The 17,636-nt window shown below is 40.1% G+C and overlaps 1 protein-coding gene across 1 annotated transcript in view; it reads left to right on the top strand.

The window, feature by feature from the left end:
- Positions 1-17,368, top strand: part of trip4 (thyroid hormone receptor interactor 4) — an 86,131-nt gene extending 68,763 nt beyond the window's left edge. Inside the window, exon 13 of the mRNA XM_039795566.1 lies at positions 17,024-17,368. Within this exon, the coding sequence (XP_039651500.1) occupies positions 17,024-17,088 (65 nt within the window). The 3' untranslated portion in view covers positions 17,089-17,368. The remainder of the gene's footprint in view (positions 1-17,023) is intronic.
- Positions 17,369-17,636: the final 268 nt, after the last annotated feature.

Below are 17,636 nucleotides of genomic sequence, written 5' to 3'. Positions count from 1 at the left end.
TGTGTGTGTGTGTGTGTGTGTGTGTGTGTGTGTGTGTGTGTGTGTGTGTGTGTGTGTGTGTGTGTGTGTGTGTGTGTGTGTGTGTGTGTGTGTTCCTTCCACAGTGTATGGTGTATGTTGGGAGAGAGTGCCTGCAGGGGTGTCAGTGGAGGTTTAAGATATTCAGCTTGCTGTCAGCACCGACACATTTCTCCCCCTGCACCGCTGCACAGATATGCAAATCCAGCCTCCTCAGAATGCAGAGCACCAGATCAGCTTCAATTTATTCCATTCTGCTCTCTCCCTCTTTCTGCACTCACCCTCCCTCTCTCTTCTTCTCTGTTTTTCTCTCCCTCTCCTTCCCTCTCTGCTGTCTGGATTCTGTCTTTGGTTTTCTGTTTGGTCTTGGCTGCTCTGTTCATGGCATATGCCCCCAATGAGGAATTTATATGGAGGCGAGAGGATTTCTACTGAGTCTAGGTTTAGTGTAAAGAAGCGCTCCGTTCTTTCAATCTTGTACAAGGTACAAGAGGTACAAGATTGCCTGAGTGTGTGTGCATTTCAGCACATATGCTCTTCCATGTGTGTGTGTGTGTGTGTGTGTGTGTGTGTGTGTGTGTGTGTGTTTTATTCTTGGCGTTGTTGACGATTGTTTGTATTGTTCTGCACACGCAACAATGTACCTCTCCCTTCCCTCTTGTTAATTACCAGCGATAGAACAGCGATGGCCTACATTGCTGGTGGTGAAACACAATTAGTCAGTTGCCAAGCTGCTCTCAAAAAGGCTATCTCACCAACACACAGTGTCATCAGTAATCTAGTCTCAGCATAATCTAAATGCCAATGTCTATCCTCTGTGATCCATCCCCAGCCCACACTACATTTACATTCTAATTAGATGTGGCCAAGGCTGCTTTATAAGGACCCTTTTTAATAACACGGCTGTATTCACCTTTTCAGAGTCCCAATGCGGCTGTAAAAAAAAAGTGGGCTACACTTTATATTTTGTCCCTTTGACATTGTGTCTACTGAGGATTTAAGTAGCTTTTTAAAGCCCTCTGCACCCGAGTGTGTGTAGCCTGACAAGAGGTTTTCTTGTCTCTTGAGGATGAATTGTAAATGGAATTGTAAGAAATGGAGATGTAGTGTCAAAGGAGGGAAAAACCCTCCTATAAAACCCCTACTATACACATCACATGCAATGTCTATAATTAGGAATAAGCATAAAGGACATATAATTGTAGTCCATAGTTTTTTGTTTTTTTTAAACATTTGTTTGAATAAGGACTTCATTTCTTGGTATTTAATGTTAAAGCTGTGGCCCTAAACAGTGATAATACTAACAATATTATGTTTGAATTGTGATTAGAGCTGCAACTAACGATCATTTTCATTAACGCTGCTGATTGTTTTCTGTCACTCGACCAATCAATTATTCAACTAATTGTTTCCGCTTCAATTGTAATGCACTTTTCATGAAAAGAAAAATCTGGGTGTAATTAGCAGTTGTTGTTTTTTTTACAATTTTGTCATAGGAAAACTCTCCTTTTCTAATTTGCTGAGATTTGACAGCTGTTTAAACAACATGCAGTCAGAGAGTGTTCGCAGTAGCTGGGACTTTGGTGATGACACGTTGATTTAACAAGAAGATATTCTAGAGTCTGATGAGAAAGGAATGAAACTTCTGGGTGACTGCCCTCATTTTCACTCTTGTGAATGCTTCCTCGAGGGTGGCGAGAGGTCTGATTGGGATACTAGATTGTCTTATTACCGGCATTTTCCTTGCAAACTGACAATAGTTGGTTTTACCAGCTGAGAAGATTAAAGAGAAGAGAAGACTTGCGGTTTTCTCACAAAGTGTGTAGCTATCAGCAAACATCATAATTGAATATTTTAAGTTTTTTGTACTTCTGCGCTTTAGATCTTTAAACAAGCATTTTACACAAAGCACTTTTCCAACAAGTCCTCCAAATTAAACGTCAAAGTAAATTGTTTGTAATACATATAAGTGTTTTTGTTTTTGTGTGTTCTCCAAAACTGTTACAAATCACTGTTAAATAAAGCCACTTTCTGATTTGACACGTTTGTTTACGTTTAGGTTAAGGTCCGAGAACCGTCGTTGGCTGTAGTTGACAACAACCGTTGACCAATACTGACCGTCTGTAGGACACAGGACACAAACAGCAGTACAACAACATCACTAATTCCCCCTTTGCTCCCAACAGACAAGAATCATAATTCCCGCGGGCGCTACAAGCCTTGGTCTCTTAAACGTAAACATATATTGTATTTGGGATTAGGACTGTCAAATGTTCTCTAGTATGTAATGAAATGTATCTTAAATTAGAGATGGTCCGATACCGATACCAGTATCGGACCATCTCTAATTTGCCTAAATGCCTAAAACGCTGGTATCAGGAAGTACTGGAGTTTATGCAGCGATCCGATACCACGTCATAAAGCCCTAAAGAAAATCTACGTTAAAGTAGTTCATTTAGGTTATTTTTCCTTTCTGACTGTCAAAAATAAAAGAAAGTTCTGTGGCATTCATTGTTTGTGTTTGTTCACATTTTACAAAGAGTTGAATCTGAGCCAGACAGACAACAAAGATAGAAATCATATCACATCCATACAGGGATAGTAGTATACGGTTGTTAAAACATAATAAAATATATGACACACTGGTATCGGATCGGTGCTCGGTATCGGCCGATACGCAAGTTCAGGTATCGGAACCGGTATCGGGAAGCAAAAAATGGTATCAACCATCTCTATCTTAAATCATACAGTATTTTATAATATTTTGATGCCTAGCATTCATATGAAATTGCAGTGTAATTAAGGCTGAGCGATTTTAAAATATCTATCCTATATATTTTTCTGTAACATTTCTATGGCAATGTGGAAAGAACGGCAGTATTAAGTCATTTTGACAAATTACGTTCTGATCCTTGCACGTTATGTTAATTTTGCACTAAAGTTATTAATAAAATGAGAAAATATTCAGTACTTTTTGTTTGTCAAGTATTTAATTCACGCATGAATATACAAAAATAGGCTTTACCATGTGGTTCTTTCATATAGACTATTTATTGAGTTACCAGAACACATGATATATTGTGATATATGTCGTTATCGAGAAATTAAATGACTTGCTGTATATCGGGACAGAAGATTTGGGCCTTATATAGTTGAATATGAAATATAAATTTACATTCTAGGTGGTACTCTTTAATCAGTACCTGCATTAGCTCTTTTTTACATTACCAAATGTCTTGTGTAACATGGCCTCGGAATTCTTCTGTGTGATAGTGAACTTCGAGCCCTCATGGATGATATGTGACCGACTGTAGTAATATAGGGAAAACGGAATGGAAAATGGAAATTCAAAACTGCAGCTTCACTGCATCTCTGAGTTTATTATAACACATGGCCACTTAAAAAGAGGACCTCTTTTAGCCAATGGTGCACTGCATTCTTGGTTAAACTCACTTTACCACAGATATATAGAGAATATACATAGTTATTAATCAACTCTCTCGCACCACGCAGTACAAAGTACGTATTACAGCTACGGTAGCCTTCACGCTTCAAAAAGCCGGTCGCTTACTCTTTTCAATGTCCTTTTTCTGGGCGAAGAAGAAGACTCCTGTTCCTGACATTTGGATTTTGAATACGTGTGGTCCTCCATGTTTCCGCCAAAGGCGGAGCAGTATGTCCTGTATGTCCCTTACCGGCTAACGTATTTCAAGATGGCGCATGAATATGGAGCGTCTACCCCAGTTCATGCAAATGCAAATGTAAAATTTCAAGCCAAAAGGAATACTTGGAATTGATGGTGGTGGTATATATTCATGAAAAAGGACAAGTTTGTGAATGGGCAACACAGATTAATTAACTAAACACGTTACACACTGGACCTTTAAGCTTTGTCTGTATTACACTGACACTACACTAACTGTGTCTATTTCCAATAGAGCGTAACGCCAGAATAGTGGATGTCTTTAGTCTGTAGTTGGATCCAGTAAGTGAATTAGAAATTGAATTTGTTTAAGCAACATCCCAGAGTCTTTATATTCTCTGGGCTCTTAGTCGGGAAAAAGGAAAACCTTAATGCTCAGACACAGTTCTGTTAGGAAATGCTAAATAGATCAACAAAACACATATAGTTCCTGCCAATGATCTTAAAATATATCCATACTTAAACAAGAAGTGACAGTGCACAGAATTGATTTGATTTTCATCTGTAGCGCTCATGTTGTCTCCAGCTGACTTCTCTTTTTTTCCCCATTTCAGGTTGTGAATGAAAATCAGAAGCCAGTGGCCATGACAATACAATCTACTTGAAAAGAACAAATAATACAAACATGCGCTTTATTTCATATAGCCTCAATACAATTCATTCCAAAAGCGAGCTGAATTAAATTGCTTTGGAATCTATTGTTGTATCCAGTTTCATTTGCAAAATATCTGTAGATCCTTAGAAGAAATGTGTGGTTATGTAAAAGTATTTCCCATGATGCTTTATCAACGCTGCTGAGCTCCAGTCCTCTCAATAGCAAACTGTTCTGCCGCACCAGCTTATTGTAAGAGCATCTAAGGGAAGGGATTGATACGCTGTGGGGCTCTGGTCCTATTTTCAAGAATCACTCGTGGCTGCAGGGGGAACCTGCTTCCTCTGTTAGGGAACATCAGTACAGGCAACTGGCAGTAACTGATGGACCTTCTAGCTCAGTCATTACAGATTTCCAAGTAATCGCACCTGAACAATGAGAGCCAGTGTTTCTTTTAAATTGGTGATGTTTAACTAAGGCACTTTTCAAAAGAAAGGGTTGGGCATCAATGGCGCGATGACAGAGTAGGACATGTTAATACATAGCTTCCAGAAGGAAGATCCATCTGCTCATTCATTGGTATTCAACAGGAACTCGTATGTGAGTAAACTTTAAAAAAAAATCTGGGAATCTCCTCTATTGCGACATTATTTGTGTATACATTTAGTAATTTGGTATGTCCCTTACCTTCCCTCAAAAGCGGCTTGAGTGAAAAATAAATAACATGATCTTTAATAATCAGCTGCAATAACAAATGTTAAAATTCGATTCTGCAAGACTCCTTTGCAGTTGCTTTTACTTGTTACACACTTTACATATAAAGAAAAAAAACACCCAATTATGTAACTTGACTTGGCTTTTGCAAAACAGTAGCAATTATGGGATAATGGTAAAAGCTTAAATGTAGTCCTAAAACAGTGTAACAAGGTCATAAAGTGGGCAAACGGATAGCTATATTTGAATGGTAGTTTACATTTACCCTTTTTCCACCAAAATGAATGTATATTTGGGTTTTTTTAAACTAAAAAATAGTTAAATAATAGACTCCTTTCGCATTGCCAGTAGATGGACAAGTATGTCTTTCGGGGGCTGACAGTTACGGTGGTTTGTCCTGTTTTATATCTGTTACTTATTCAATGTCTCCTTCAAACTTTTTGACTGAGACGGACAAAATTTGTGGCCAAGATGACATAAGTTACCGACGGAAGCAACGCATGTCTTAGCATTGCGCTAAGAAAATAGTCAGAAATTAGCATGTCCACCCAAGTGTCATGTTTCCATCACTGCTGATCGGAGTTAAAATGCCTTTGACTACTCATCAGAGTCCCAGGAATGAATGCCAATTGTAACCTTTCCCACTGCAGACAAAAGCCAGATGTTAGTGGGTGTTAGTTTTTTTAGGCCAGTGGGAAAGGGGTGTAACATTAGCCACCCAAAGTGACTGATCCTACCAGACCAAGTTAGGCTGTAACCCCTGAGTAAGCTGAATGATGTATGTGTATGTTGTGTGTGATGTCTCTAAGCTACTGGGACCTTGAATTTCCCCTGCGGGATCAATAAAGTTACTATCTATCTATCTATCTATCTATCTATTTAATTGAACCAGGATGCGTTTTATCGCGTGTTACTTTGAGAATAAAAGTGCCATTTCATCTTTCAAAGGTTACATAGTCTTGCCAACAACCCACATGCAGTCTGTGAGCAAAATTGTTTATTAGAAGAATAGAGAAGAACCATTTTGTCTATGTGCACAAAGCTTTAAACATTTGTATTTTTACTGCACTAGGATCAAGTTTCGGGGGAGCTTAGGGCAGAAACGGCAGTGAAATCTTATAAGGAGCCCATGAACGTAAAAACAAAAACTATGATGAATATTTATTTCTTAAACTGACAGAACTGAGCTCCAAGCTGTTTTTGTAACATTCATTCAGTATTTCCAGAGGACAGAATATGAGCAATAAACCTTCAGTCTGCACTTGCCAGGATATCTGATTGGCTGTTGACAGTCAATGACTCCTAAGGGTTTACTCTAAGTCATGTCCAACATTCTTTGCCTGACAAACTTTAACAGTTCACACATCAGCTGAGCTTTCCTTGTTGTTCAGCTGTACAGGAAATTCCTTTTTGGGAAGTTGTTTATCATGTATGCTTGCAACGTGGATGTCGGGTAAAAGAGGAGGGAAAGACAATTCAATCATGAGAGACTTTGTTGCAGATATGCAAATATTTATTGTAGATAAGCATAATATGAAATGTACATGAAATGTACAAAGTCTTTGGGGATTAGACTCCATCATTAAAATATTTAAAGGAGTAGAGAAACAGACTTATTCCCCAGCCTAGACACTGGTGATGGCGGAGAGGGAACCAGGAGGCCGACCGAAGGACCCGTCCGCCGGAAAGGGACTCCGGTTGCAGTGGATGATGACGCCTGGAGGTGGAAGGGGAGGAAGAGGGTTGCACGTTTGCCTGAAGCCAGCTGATCGCAAGGAGAGAGACATTTAAAGCAGGATGTCATGCTGTGATTGGATTATGAATTTGTGGCCAATTCATATTGGTTTACTGAAGAGTGAACGCCTCTTAACAGCTGAAAAGACTTAGGGAGAGATAGTGGTGATTGAAGTATTAGAAGTCTTCCTGAAAGAATTTGCGCTGAGCTTCATTTGATAGAGCCAAGTGACTGCCAATGGGATCCATGACATCAGGTCTGAGGTTCATTACATTCAGCATTGAGTTTGTGTGTGGACATACAACACAACCATAACTTGACACAATGTTTAAGCCAGGAAGATTTTAAATTAAAACAATGTCATCAGAAGACTAAAGGCCGTTTTACAGTCGCCGTAGCCGAGCTGGCGCACGCCAATGTGACGTCAAAATGACGTAGATCTCGCTGGCGCGGCAGGATTTTGAGTGCGCGACCACCAATCTATTTTTTTCAGCGGCGCGCAACAAAGCGGAAACAGGAAGCATGAACGAGCTCGAGGGCAACCGGATGCCAGGGCTCTCAGAGTGACTGCAAGTCTCTCTTGTAAACTTACTGGGTTAAGATGAGTTCTTTTATGGCGAATGAAAGGCTTGAGTAGTAGTGAGTAGGTCATCAAATCAAATCGAAGCATTGACGTCCATGCTGCTGCCGGTTCTGCCGTTGTTTACCTTTTTCTTCTTCTTCTAGTCCGTAGAAAGAGCAAAGTCGGTAGCCTTTCCTCATTAGCGCCACCTCTGTTCAGGAGAAGACTGCAACTAGTGTCTCGACCACCACCACCACGCGTGAGTAAACAGTTACGGCGCTCCCATGACGTCACACTGGCGCTCGGCAGGTCGGCTGCGGCGAGTATACCCCATGTTTTAAGAAATGATGATCATCGACCAAGTCCTCCTCTCACATTTTAGAACCCCTAGACCCATTTAATGTAGGCTGTAAGCCTCCAGCATGTAATCAATATGTATACTGTGTGACCCCATTGTCTAACTCTCAGCTCAACCTCACACAATTGGATTGATTGCCGCCAACAGGCTTCTTTCCCACGACATTACCATAGTATTGTTTAGGTCTGTGGTGTAGGAACTCATCCATTATATACAAAACATTTATACACTAAAACATGTTATGCTCAGGCTCCACTTTTCTCTGCAGCAATTTGCATTTTAGTTTGGCTCAAACATTTTTGAGACATTTTTTGGGAGTTGACCAGGACAACTAAAGTCTTTAACTGTCAAGGAGCAGTTAAACACCTCAACTAGAAGCCCTTAAACGCTGAAGTTGTAAAGGATCAACCCACTCTGATTTTAACTGCTTGTCAGGGTGTTTGAAACACTAACCCTCCAAATATAAGCTTCACGCCGTAACCTGTAAGACCAATATATACTGTGTGTATGTATATATATATATATATATATATATATATATATATATATATATATATATATATATATATATATATATATATGACACACACACATATAACACACACATCAAACACAAAGTGCTGTTTCAACAGTCTGAAGGCAGTGAAACACTACTTTTGTCAGCTCAAGGTGGGCTTCATCACTCAATTTTGTAACTTTCTCAAACTGACAATCTGCCACGCTCCCTTTCTGCTGCAGCTAGCCAAGTGTGTTGGAAAAGAAAATGGGCAGCTCTCAAAATTCCTCACATAGCTACTTGTGCCTCTGTGCTGGTAGTGATCGTGTCATTGTGCTTTGAGATAAGAGGCAGGAGAAGGGAGATTGAAATTGGAATCAAATTCCGAACAAACCATGGTAATGGTAAGTCCCTTTGGGGTGGACTTTGGGCTTTTTCACTTTGTAAACCTATAACGTGCACAAAAATATATAACACAATAAAGGAAAAGGAAAAAGCATAATATGCGCACTTTAAAGTGTTGCCAATAAACGTAACAGTCAATCATGGTTTTTTAACTGGAACAGAATATGTTAAATTAGTTAATCCTCAAGCATAGGTGTGGGTGGACTATAGTGCAGCATTTAGTGAGTAGCACAGATAAAGTGCATTTCACAAATTGAAGGAAATTTAAATTGCTATTAATCATCAAAAATGGAATTAATCCAAGAGCCCATGCTTGTTCCAACTGTTTGCTTATACTTGTTCCTCAGACATATTGTATCATACAAAGCCGAACAAACCACAAAATGCATCAAAAAAAGTCAAACTAATGAACTGTCAGCAGGTACAATCTATGATCTAGTTTGCGTGGAAGCATTTTGGGAGCACTGATATAAACCAGCTATCACCATGTCCTCCCTGCTTCACATCTATCCACCCACCAACCAGCACCACCTTTGCTGTCCCCGACTTGTCAGACACTAGTTCTCTAGCGAGTTGTGACAAACTGTCATGTGCGTGACTAAACCGGCTCAGCGCTGCGCTGTTGGTTGGAGAAATCACTCAGCCAATACAGCCCCCTCGGTGTCTGCGAAAACCGCTTCAGGCAGGGAAGTTTGGACCAAGAGATGAAGTGAGACTGTTTTCTCTGCAGTGGGAAGCATGGTTCATGCTTCTCCCTTAACCCCTTGCAAACATGCCAACGCATGTCTCAAACAGCGCCTTCTCTATCCACTTGTAAATTCACTAGCTCGGCAGCGCAGGAAGGGAATGTAAATTAGGTGTGACTAACGGCAAGATGGGAATCCAGGCAGTTTTTCCCCTTCCTCTCTCGCTGTCCTTCCCTGGCTACCGAGGGGTTTTGTACACATCCACTTTCCTGCATTGCTCGGTTTCACGTACAGAATGACTTCAGCTGGAGGTGTGCTAAGCTGAGGCCAGATAAGGAAAAGAAGATTGAATGGTTGTGTTGCTGAGCTGAAGTCAGAATGAAGCCTTTTTAAAGTCATGCTTACTGAAATATGGGAAATACAACTGCCACATGTGATTTCACAGAAACATTTTAGCTGTATTGACACTTTGTAAACACAAGTGCACTCAATTCTTTTTACGTGTTTAAGGATCAGGCTGGTGATATTTTAGTTATTATTAACAAATCCCATGAAAAGACCAAAATGAACAATAAATTGATCCTAACAGCGGGTACAGCCTGTGTAGCCAAAGCCTGATACAGATTATTCCTTTGTGCCATAAAGCTCCTTTTGTAGTCCAAAACTATTAAATACACATCAGTGAGCCACATATTGCATTCATTATAATGAACATAAACACTGTTGTTTATTCAGAATTGGTATCAAAGAAGAATAGGATTTGTTGCCTAGTAAGTAAGTAACACAATGAATTTGCCTTGGTGGTTGGTGCATACATGAACACATTAAAAGGAAATATACAATGAATGTAAAAGACACAGTACAACATAACTGTTAAACAAGACAAACTAATAAGAAAAGAAGGTGTGGTTTAGTGCCGGATGTGCAAAAAGGGAATGGGAAAAAGTGCAGGATATATAGGCCAGGATGTACGTAATTGTAATGTGTCATGTCTAGGGGTAAGGGAGTGGGAGGGGTGGTTAAGAGTCTGTGTCAGTGGGGGTCCCCAGGCCTAGTTAATGAGGCCCACTGCAGTTGGGAAGTTGTTTTTGTGGCATGAGGTTTTGGTCCTGATGGACCGCAGCCCCCTGTAATTTTGTACAGACATTCACTGTGCCCAGAGGATAAATCCTAATGACTTTGGTGAATGCCTGACATTTTGCTTTTAGCGCCACAAGCAGGTCAAAGTTTGTACTTATCCAGTAAAATAACTTAACATCCACTGAAAGTATTGGCACAACATTATAGACATTCATGACTCCCAGACGATAGATCCTACTGACTTTTCCCACTGTAAAACTAAAGCCATTCCCATCAGCTTTGGCTTTATGTTAAAGGTGCTGTATGTAGGATTGCGAAGATCCAGGACTTAGCCAAAACATTTGAACATCGACAACTTCTCAGTCCTACCCCCCTTTCTGCCAAAGCCCAAAATGTTCTCCTAAGCTCCTCCCCCCACAAGGGAGAATGAATGTGTGTGCATGAGCAGTGTTGACACGCAGTTAGACACCTCCCCTGGCCCTGATTGGTGCATCTGAACAGGGAGCGGTGGATTTTTGCAAATCTCACTACAGGCTGTAGGTTTAAATGACCTGCTTCATGTAGATCTACTGGAACATAGGGTCAGTTTCAGCAAATATGACAGAAAGTGAGTTTTATCAGGCATACCTACTGCACCTTTAACTGCTAATTAGCGATTATTGGCATACTAAAATGCTAAACTAAGATGCTAAGCATTGTAAAAAGTAAACATAATGGACATGGACAGTGTATGGAAGTTGGAAAGTGTAGAGAGACAAACAACAAGTTTTGGTTGATTTGTTGACAAAACAATTAGGCCGGTTACACACTGCACGCGTCGTGCGAGCGTGTCAGCTGCGTGGCGTGTCCGTTTATATTTCTGCTCCCATGTTAACAGGTTAGAGCTTACACACTGCCGGCATGAGACGCGTGCCTGCTAGAAATAGAACCGACGCCTATTTTTCATGCAAGACGCGAGCGTGTTGGAAGCGTTTCCAGGCAAAATAGAATAGGAAAATATGTGTATATGTCATTTAGACACGAATGCACATTAATAAACGACATCTTGATGTTTGAAAGTCTAGGTTTTGACATCAGTGTAGATATAAATGTAATACAAAATTTCAGAGAAAATATTTTCAAATATTGCACCTGTCATACAGAATGAAATATTCTGTAACATATTTTGCAGTCAATACTGCCGACGTTGTCTTGCTTTAATCAAATCAGTAGGCTATATATAAATGGTAGGATAGGCTACGATAACAACGTAGTGTGTGTTCTGAGTGACGGTCCAACATCAGATAGGCTATATAGGCTCTTTACAGCTACACAAAGTTGTTATAAACAGACAGCCCACTTACCCATTTTTCAGAGTTTGAATCTGTCGGCACTATGTCCCGAGATCAGCCCTCCCTGTATCTAGCAGCAGGAGCAGCGCCGCGTCAGACACGCTTCTGGTGTGTAGGACACAGAAAAATCCACGCAGCTGAGACGCAACAAAAACAGCACACTCGCGCGACGCGTGCAGTGTGTAACCGGCCTTAGTGACACCAGCTTCATCTACCAGACCCCCAAAATAAGTGTGTGAACCGGAGATTGATCAGTTGATATGATCTTTTCTATAAACTGCAGATGTTTAAAATGCATTGGAGGATATTATGCCTTCCCAGCTGTTCCTTGCCACCATGTTTAAATTTAAACCATTAAATCCTGCCATGTAGATTCGGGTTGCTAAAGATTTTTCACTGTAAACGTCTTTTTACTCTCCAGGCAGTATACTTGTGATAGACTCTGAATTGGTTATTGTGGGAGCCCAGTGGGAATCACTGTAACAGATACTGACGAAGGTGTTAACATTCAATCACAGAGCTGGTAGTGCTCCACTTCTAACTTTCCCCTTTCTGTGTCATTATTTGTAGGCAAGTCATTTTCTCATGCCAAAGTGTGTCATCAGAGGGTGTATCAACATGTGGTTAAAGTGTATATACATAGCTGTTCTAGGTTTATTATCTAGGTGCATTGGGACCACTGTGTAATAAAAAGATAAGAATACAAAATTCAGCCTTTTTATTCCTTAGTGCGTAGGCAGTCACTCTCACAGAAAGAGAAACAGCAAGCAGCCAATTATTCTTGTGATTATTACGGCAAGAAAGCTGATGGACCGGCATCTTATTGATGTCAGCGAAGATGTCAATGGACCTCTATTTCACTCTAATAAATACTCTTTGCACTACTGCCCCTGGCTTTTCAAGGGATTATGTAAGTGCGCTTTCCATCAGCGATGAGCTGTATTCTCCCATTATGTGTAATGGGAATAGTATGCATGCAGTCATATTTGTGAATGTGTAAGCAGAGTATCCAAGTGTAGTGTATGTGTGAGCGTCTGTGTGGCTGAGTGTGTTTTACGGTCTTGATGATGGAGCGCCAGCCCAGTGCAGACAACCTGTGCTTGTTTTATGGCCTCCTCCCCAGCTGCAGCATGTGGGCAATAAACCTTTCTCCAGCAATCTCCAAACAGTGCAGCAATCAATGGGAAATTATCTCAGCCAATCGATGGGCCAGCCTTTCTATTTCTCCTTCTCTATGCCTCTCCTTCTGTCCTATCTGTATCCCTTTCTCCCACCACCCCTCCTTCTCCCTCTCCTCATCCCTTCCTTCTGTCTCATTTTTGCTGTCTCTGTTTTTTCCACCCACTCCTTCACTCACCCCTCCCCCCCACCCCTTTTTTTTCTAACTTGTGTTCCCTCCAGCTCTCTCGGCTCAGCAGCACCTACTCTGAAATGCGACAGCTCAGCAGCACCAGAGCCATTAACAGGAGTCGCCTTCACCCAAGGAATATGTAACATTGCTGGATTGACTTTCCTGGCAAATATAATGAGTCTGACTTGTTCATACAACGAGAGAATGCTCCCTCTGATAGACGTGACAACAAGGCCCATTTACTGTACTCAATGTTGTTGTTGCTGTTGTCCTTGGTCGTTCGTTGCCAGTTGCACATAACCTAGTTATTTCTCCATGTTTCACTTGAGGATGTATTTTTAATAAATTGAGGAAATTGCAAGGACACTTCTCAGACAAAAATACTGAGTGATTTCCAACATTCAGTCCTTTTAAGCAGTGTTAATTAACTAAAGTTGCTATTCACACACAAGCACACACACACACACACACACACACAAACAAACACTGAGGAACCAGATCATTCCAGTGATTAACCCTAACCCCCTTTATGTTAAGACTAGATATCGTCTTAGATATCGTCTTAGATATCGTCTTAGATTTTCGATTTTGTAATATTATTATATGGTAAATATATAGGGCTGCATTACAGTAAAGTGATGTCATTTTCTGAACTGACCAGACTGTTCTAGCTGTTCTATTGTTTGCCTTTAACCACTTAGTCATTATATCCACATTATTGATGATTACTTATCTAAAAATATAATATTTTGTTAAAGCACCAATTGTCAACCCTACAAAATTGTCGCTATATCGACATTGAGGTATTTGGTCAATTATTTTGTGATATCTGATTTTCTCCATATCGCCCAGCTCTAATGTGTACACATACAAGGATTTTTTTTTGTTGCTCTCAATATACATGCACAGAAATAGACAAAACATAAAATAAGACAAGGACAACAAAGCTGGGTAAGATAAACATGTAACTACTTTGTACTGAGATATATATATAGATATAGATATATAGATATATATATATTTAAATTACTCACGTGACTACTTCTATGTGAGACGAACCCACAGAGAATTATCACCTGACTGCAGTTCCCCTTAGCTCTACCGAGTTTTATAACGTTTTTCTGACTGTAAGCCACCTGCCCAGCACTTAACGGCAAACAGACACAGTTAGCTGGTAAACATAGTGGAGCATTTAGCAGCTAAATAGCCAAATAGTTCCCTCAGGAGTTGGAGACAAAAACAAGAGTAAGTGAATGTTGAACTTTCCGCCATCACCAGCCATCTACCATCTGCCAGGTGGCGATGACTTTGAATAATTCTCTGCTGGAAGTGTAAATAGGCAACTCTTTAACAATTTTATAAGGGGAAAATATGTCAGTGTTGTGTTTACAGCTTGTTGCCTTGCTCCCAGGTGGCCCAAAAATTAACAAATGGATCTTTCTTTAGTAGAGCACTTGAGGTAATTTCTGTGTCATGTAAGAAAATCTGCATGTACTTAATAAGAATTGCAGATTTTTTAACATAACGTGGTATGAGTTGCTCATTGCCACTGATATCAATGCGACTCTTCCAGCCAGCGGGTGGCTTGAATAAGGTTGTAGAGCCAAATCAAGCTTTGCAAATGCATTCAAGATTTTGTCCTTTGTTGTGAATGGTTAAAACATTTTAACATAGTGTTGTGGCTTAACGTTGGTTTTTGCTCCTGATCATATTGTGACTGGGAGATCACTTATTACAGGACTTGTATTTAATGTCAAAAATCTAAATTATCACTTGAATGTGCTTCATACACCCGGCAAAATGTATTTTTAAAAACTATTTACTTTGTGCACGGTGCATTTTCATTTCAGCATCCTGAGGTGTCCTTGAAGCACATTGCTATGATGCACATTGGGCTAACTGTGTTGAAATTGGCCAAATGAGTAACTAACACAGTACAACTGCTAAATGCTCATTCCGTGAGTGCTTGTTTTGATTTATATAATCCGTTTGCTCGTATGTATGCTCATACACAACGTTTCATAGAAATGTCATGTCAAGGAAAACTGCCAGAGGCAATTTTCCACAACATTGACTCAACCTCTCACTCGCACAAACGCCCCAAAAAGAATCAAGAATTATGCATTTCTGTTGTGGTGGATTTATCATTGAAGCAATTTTGGATAACTGTTTGGCAATATTCACTAAAAAATTCCAGAGGTGTTTCCACGCCTAAGCAGCACTCACTCCTGGCAGGACAGACAGACACTGACAGTCATTCACACAGGCTTGGAAATGGTGAGCAAACAGCACTTCTCCTAAACACCTTGTTTATGCTGCTACTACCCGCAGAGTTCAGCCATAACGTGACAACATGAAAAGAAAGCACAAGTGACAAACACCGACCCTGCCTGTCACACTTGTATAATTTTTTCCCCTGCCTCAGCCATGGGGAAAACAGCCAAGCTAATTCTGTGGGTTGACAAGCAGGAGGCTTGTGTTAGGCAGAGAGACACATGGTTATTATTTGCCTTCCAATTAATGATGGGGGGTCAACTCAGGTTATCAAAGCCCAGCTAAGGTTGTTCTCTGCAGAGAGAATGACAACGCAGCAGACCATAGTGTCTGAGACGGAGCCCTTATGGAGGAATTTGATATTGTGATTGATATGGTAAATGCTGTATTGAGAGAGAGAAAGCTGTCAGTTACAGTGTGTTAGAAGGTCAGCTTGGTCAGTGGCTACAGGAGCTTTGTTTACACACCATAGCGACAAGCATTTATATAAATAGCAACATGATCAAATCCCTCTTTAAGATTCTCAGCTGTTTTCGTCTTTGTAAACATTCTCATCTGAGCTTCACATGAATCTGTGAGCAATAAATTATAACCGTGGAGACTCTCACAACAATGAAGGCTACTGTTTTTTGGCTTGGGAATGTCTGCTAATCAGCAAGTTTGTGCAGGTGCTGTCAGCTCGCTCAGCTACACAATCAAAACAAAGAGATTATTGAAAGAATCATTGACTGTTACTATCTTGGCAGACCAAGAAACATACACAGACATTAACATTCCTTGGATGCATCAATGGAGAACGCTAAGAAACGATTGTTGTGTCATGTTTATTAGTTACTACTGAAAGCGCTTTCACATTTCCTTTGATTTTGATTATGCCGTTGCACCTGTTCCAAATCATGTCTTTCTGCTAGAGGGCTGTAGTTGCAGATGGTTTCAAATCAAGATGGCTGATAAAGGTATCCCACAAGGATCATCATTAGGCCCCCTACTATTTACTATATACATAAACAATATTTATTATATTCCAATTGAGCACGGAATGTCCATTCATATGCTGACAACACCATTTTGTAGTTCAAATGTAGCCTAATTATAACGATAATTATTACGCTTATCAGACCCAAACGGAATCTGTGGATTTTTTCAGATTTTGCAGATTCTGTGTGGCCTTGGTTATTATCATAAGTTGTGATTTATGCATTACTAAAAAAGCAACCTGAAGTATGAGACACTCATTCCTCGGAGCGATTTTCAAGATCTACATATTGATATTTTTTAAATAACATTTGTGATGGTTTTAATTAGTGTATGTGTAAGTGTCATGACAGCCCGTATGGCTGAAGTGTCATTATAATGTTGGTATGCATGTCATTTGTATTAGACTTAACATTACAAGGTGCATTTACTTGCATTTTTTTGTATGTGGCATTCCATTAGATTATAATGAATGTACATCTATATTACTGATTTAAAAGACACCTTATTTTGCTGCCAACAAAGGTTGTGGTCCAATCCCTCTTTGCAGTGGAATAAAAGGTCTGTTTGTCCTTTTCCCTTATCGTCTCTCTCTCGCTCTCTCTCTACTGTCTATCCGAGGCCGCCTCTAATCAGCTGGCCTTGAGCTCTCAGAAAGGTCAGTGTCCCTTTGATGGTGTTTTGATTTATCCCTTCCTCTTTTCTCCCCTTCCACTCTTCCCTTCCCCCTTTTTCTCTTGCAGGGAAGCTGGAGACTCACTACCACCAGGGTGCCAAGAAGGGGCTGGTCCCATCAGCTGCAGACTGACGTCAGAGGAAAAACAGTCTGGTCTCACGGGAACATGGCACATTATGTTTTCCCAAAAAAATGGCTTCATTCTACCCTGGGTTGTCCTGACATTTTATCAGGAGTTGGCAAAGCTGACAGCAGCTCTGTCTGTGTTGTTAATTAGTGGCATTTGCATTTTACTTAAGGAAAATTGCTTAAAAGTATGCAGTACATAGACCTATAATAATATTGACAAATTTCTACATTCTGCTTTGTCTCTATTTTGATTGTTTGCAGAAATAAAAACTTTAATTATGTGCTTCTCCTGTTCCAATTAATTTTTAAAAAAAAAAAAAAAGCTTGTTAAATATGTTGTTGTTAAATATGAATGGCATCTTTTAGAAAATGTTCTGCCATCATCTACCTGCCATCTCAAAGCACAAGAGGTAAACTAGAAAAGACTTCATTTTGTTTTAATTCGCTCATTTATGAGGCAACGGAGACAAAAATAAATCCACTTTATTTTTATTCAAGAACCTAAAACCCCCAAAAAGAGAAATGCTGTTCCTCCCTCCTCCTCGTCAGAG

Source organism: Perca fluviatilis, chromosome 3, assembly GCF_010015445.1.
Source record: "Perca fluviatilis chromosome 3, GENO_Pfluv_1.0, whole genome shotgun sequence".
Lineage (NCBI taxonomy): Eukaryota > Metazoa > Chordata > Actinopteri > Perciformes > Percidae > Perca > Perca fluviatilis.
This window is presented reverse-complemented; position numbering and strand designations above follow the sequence as displayed.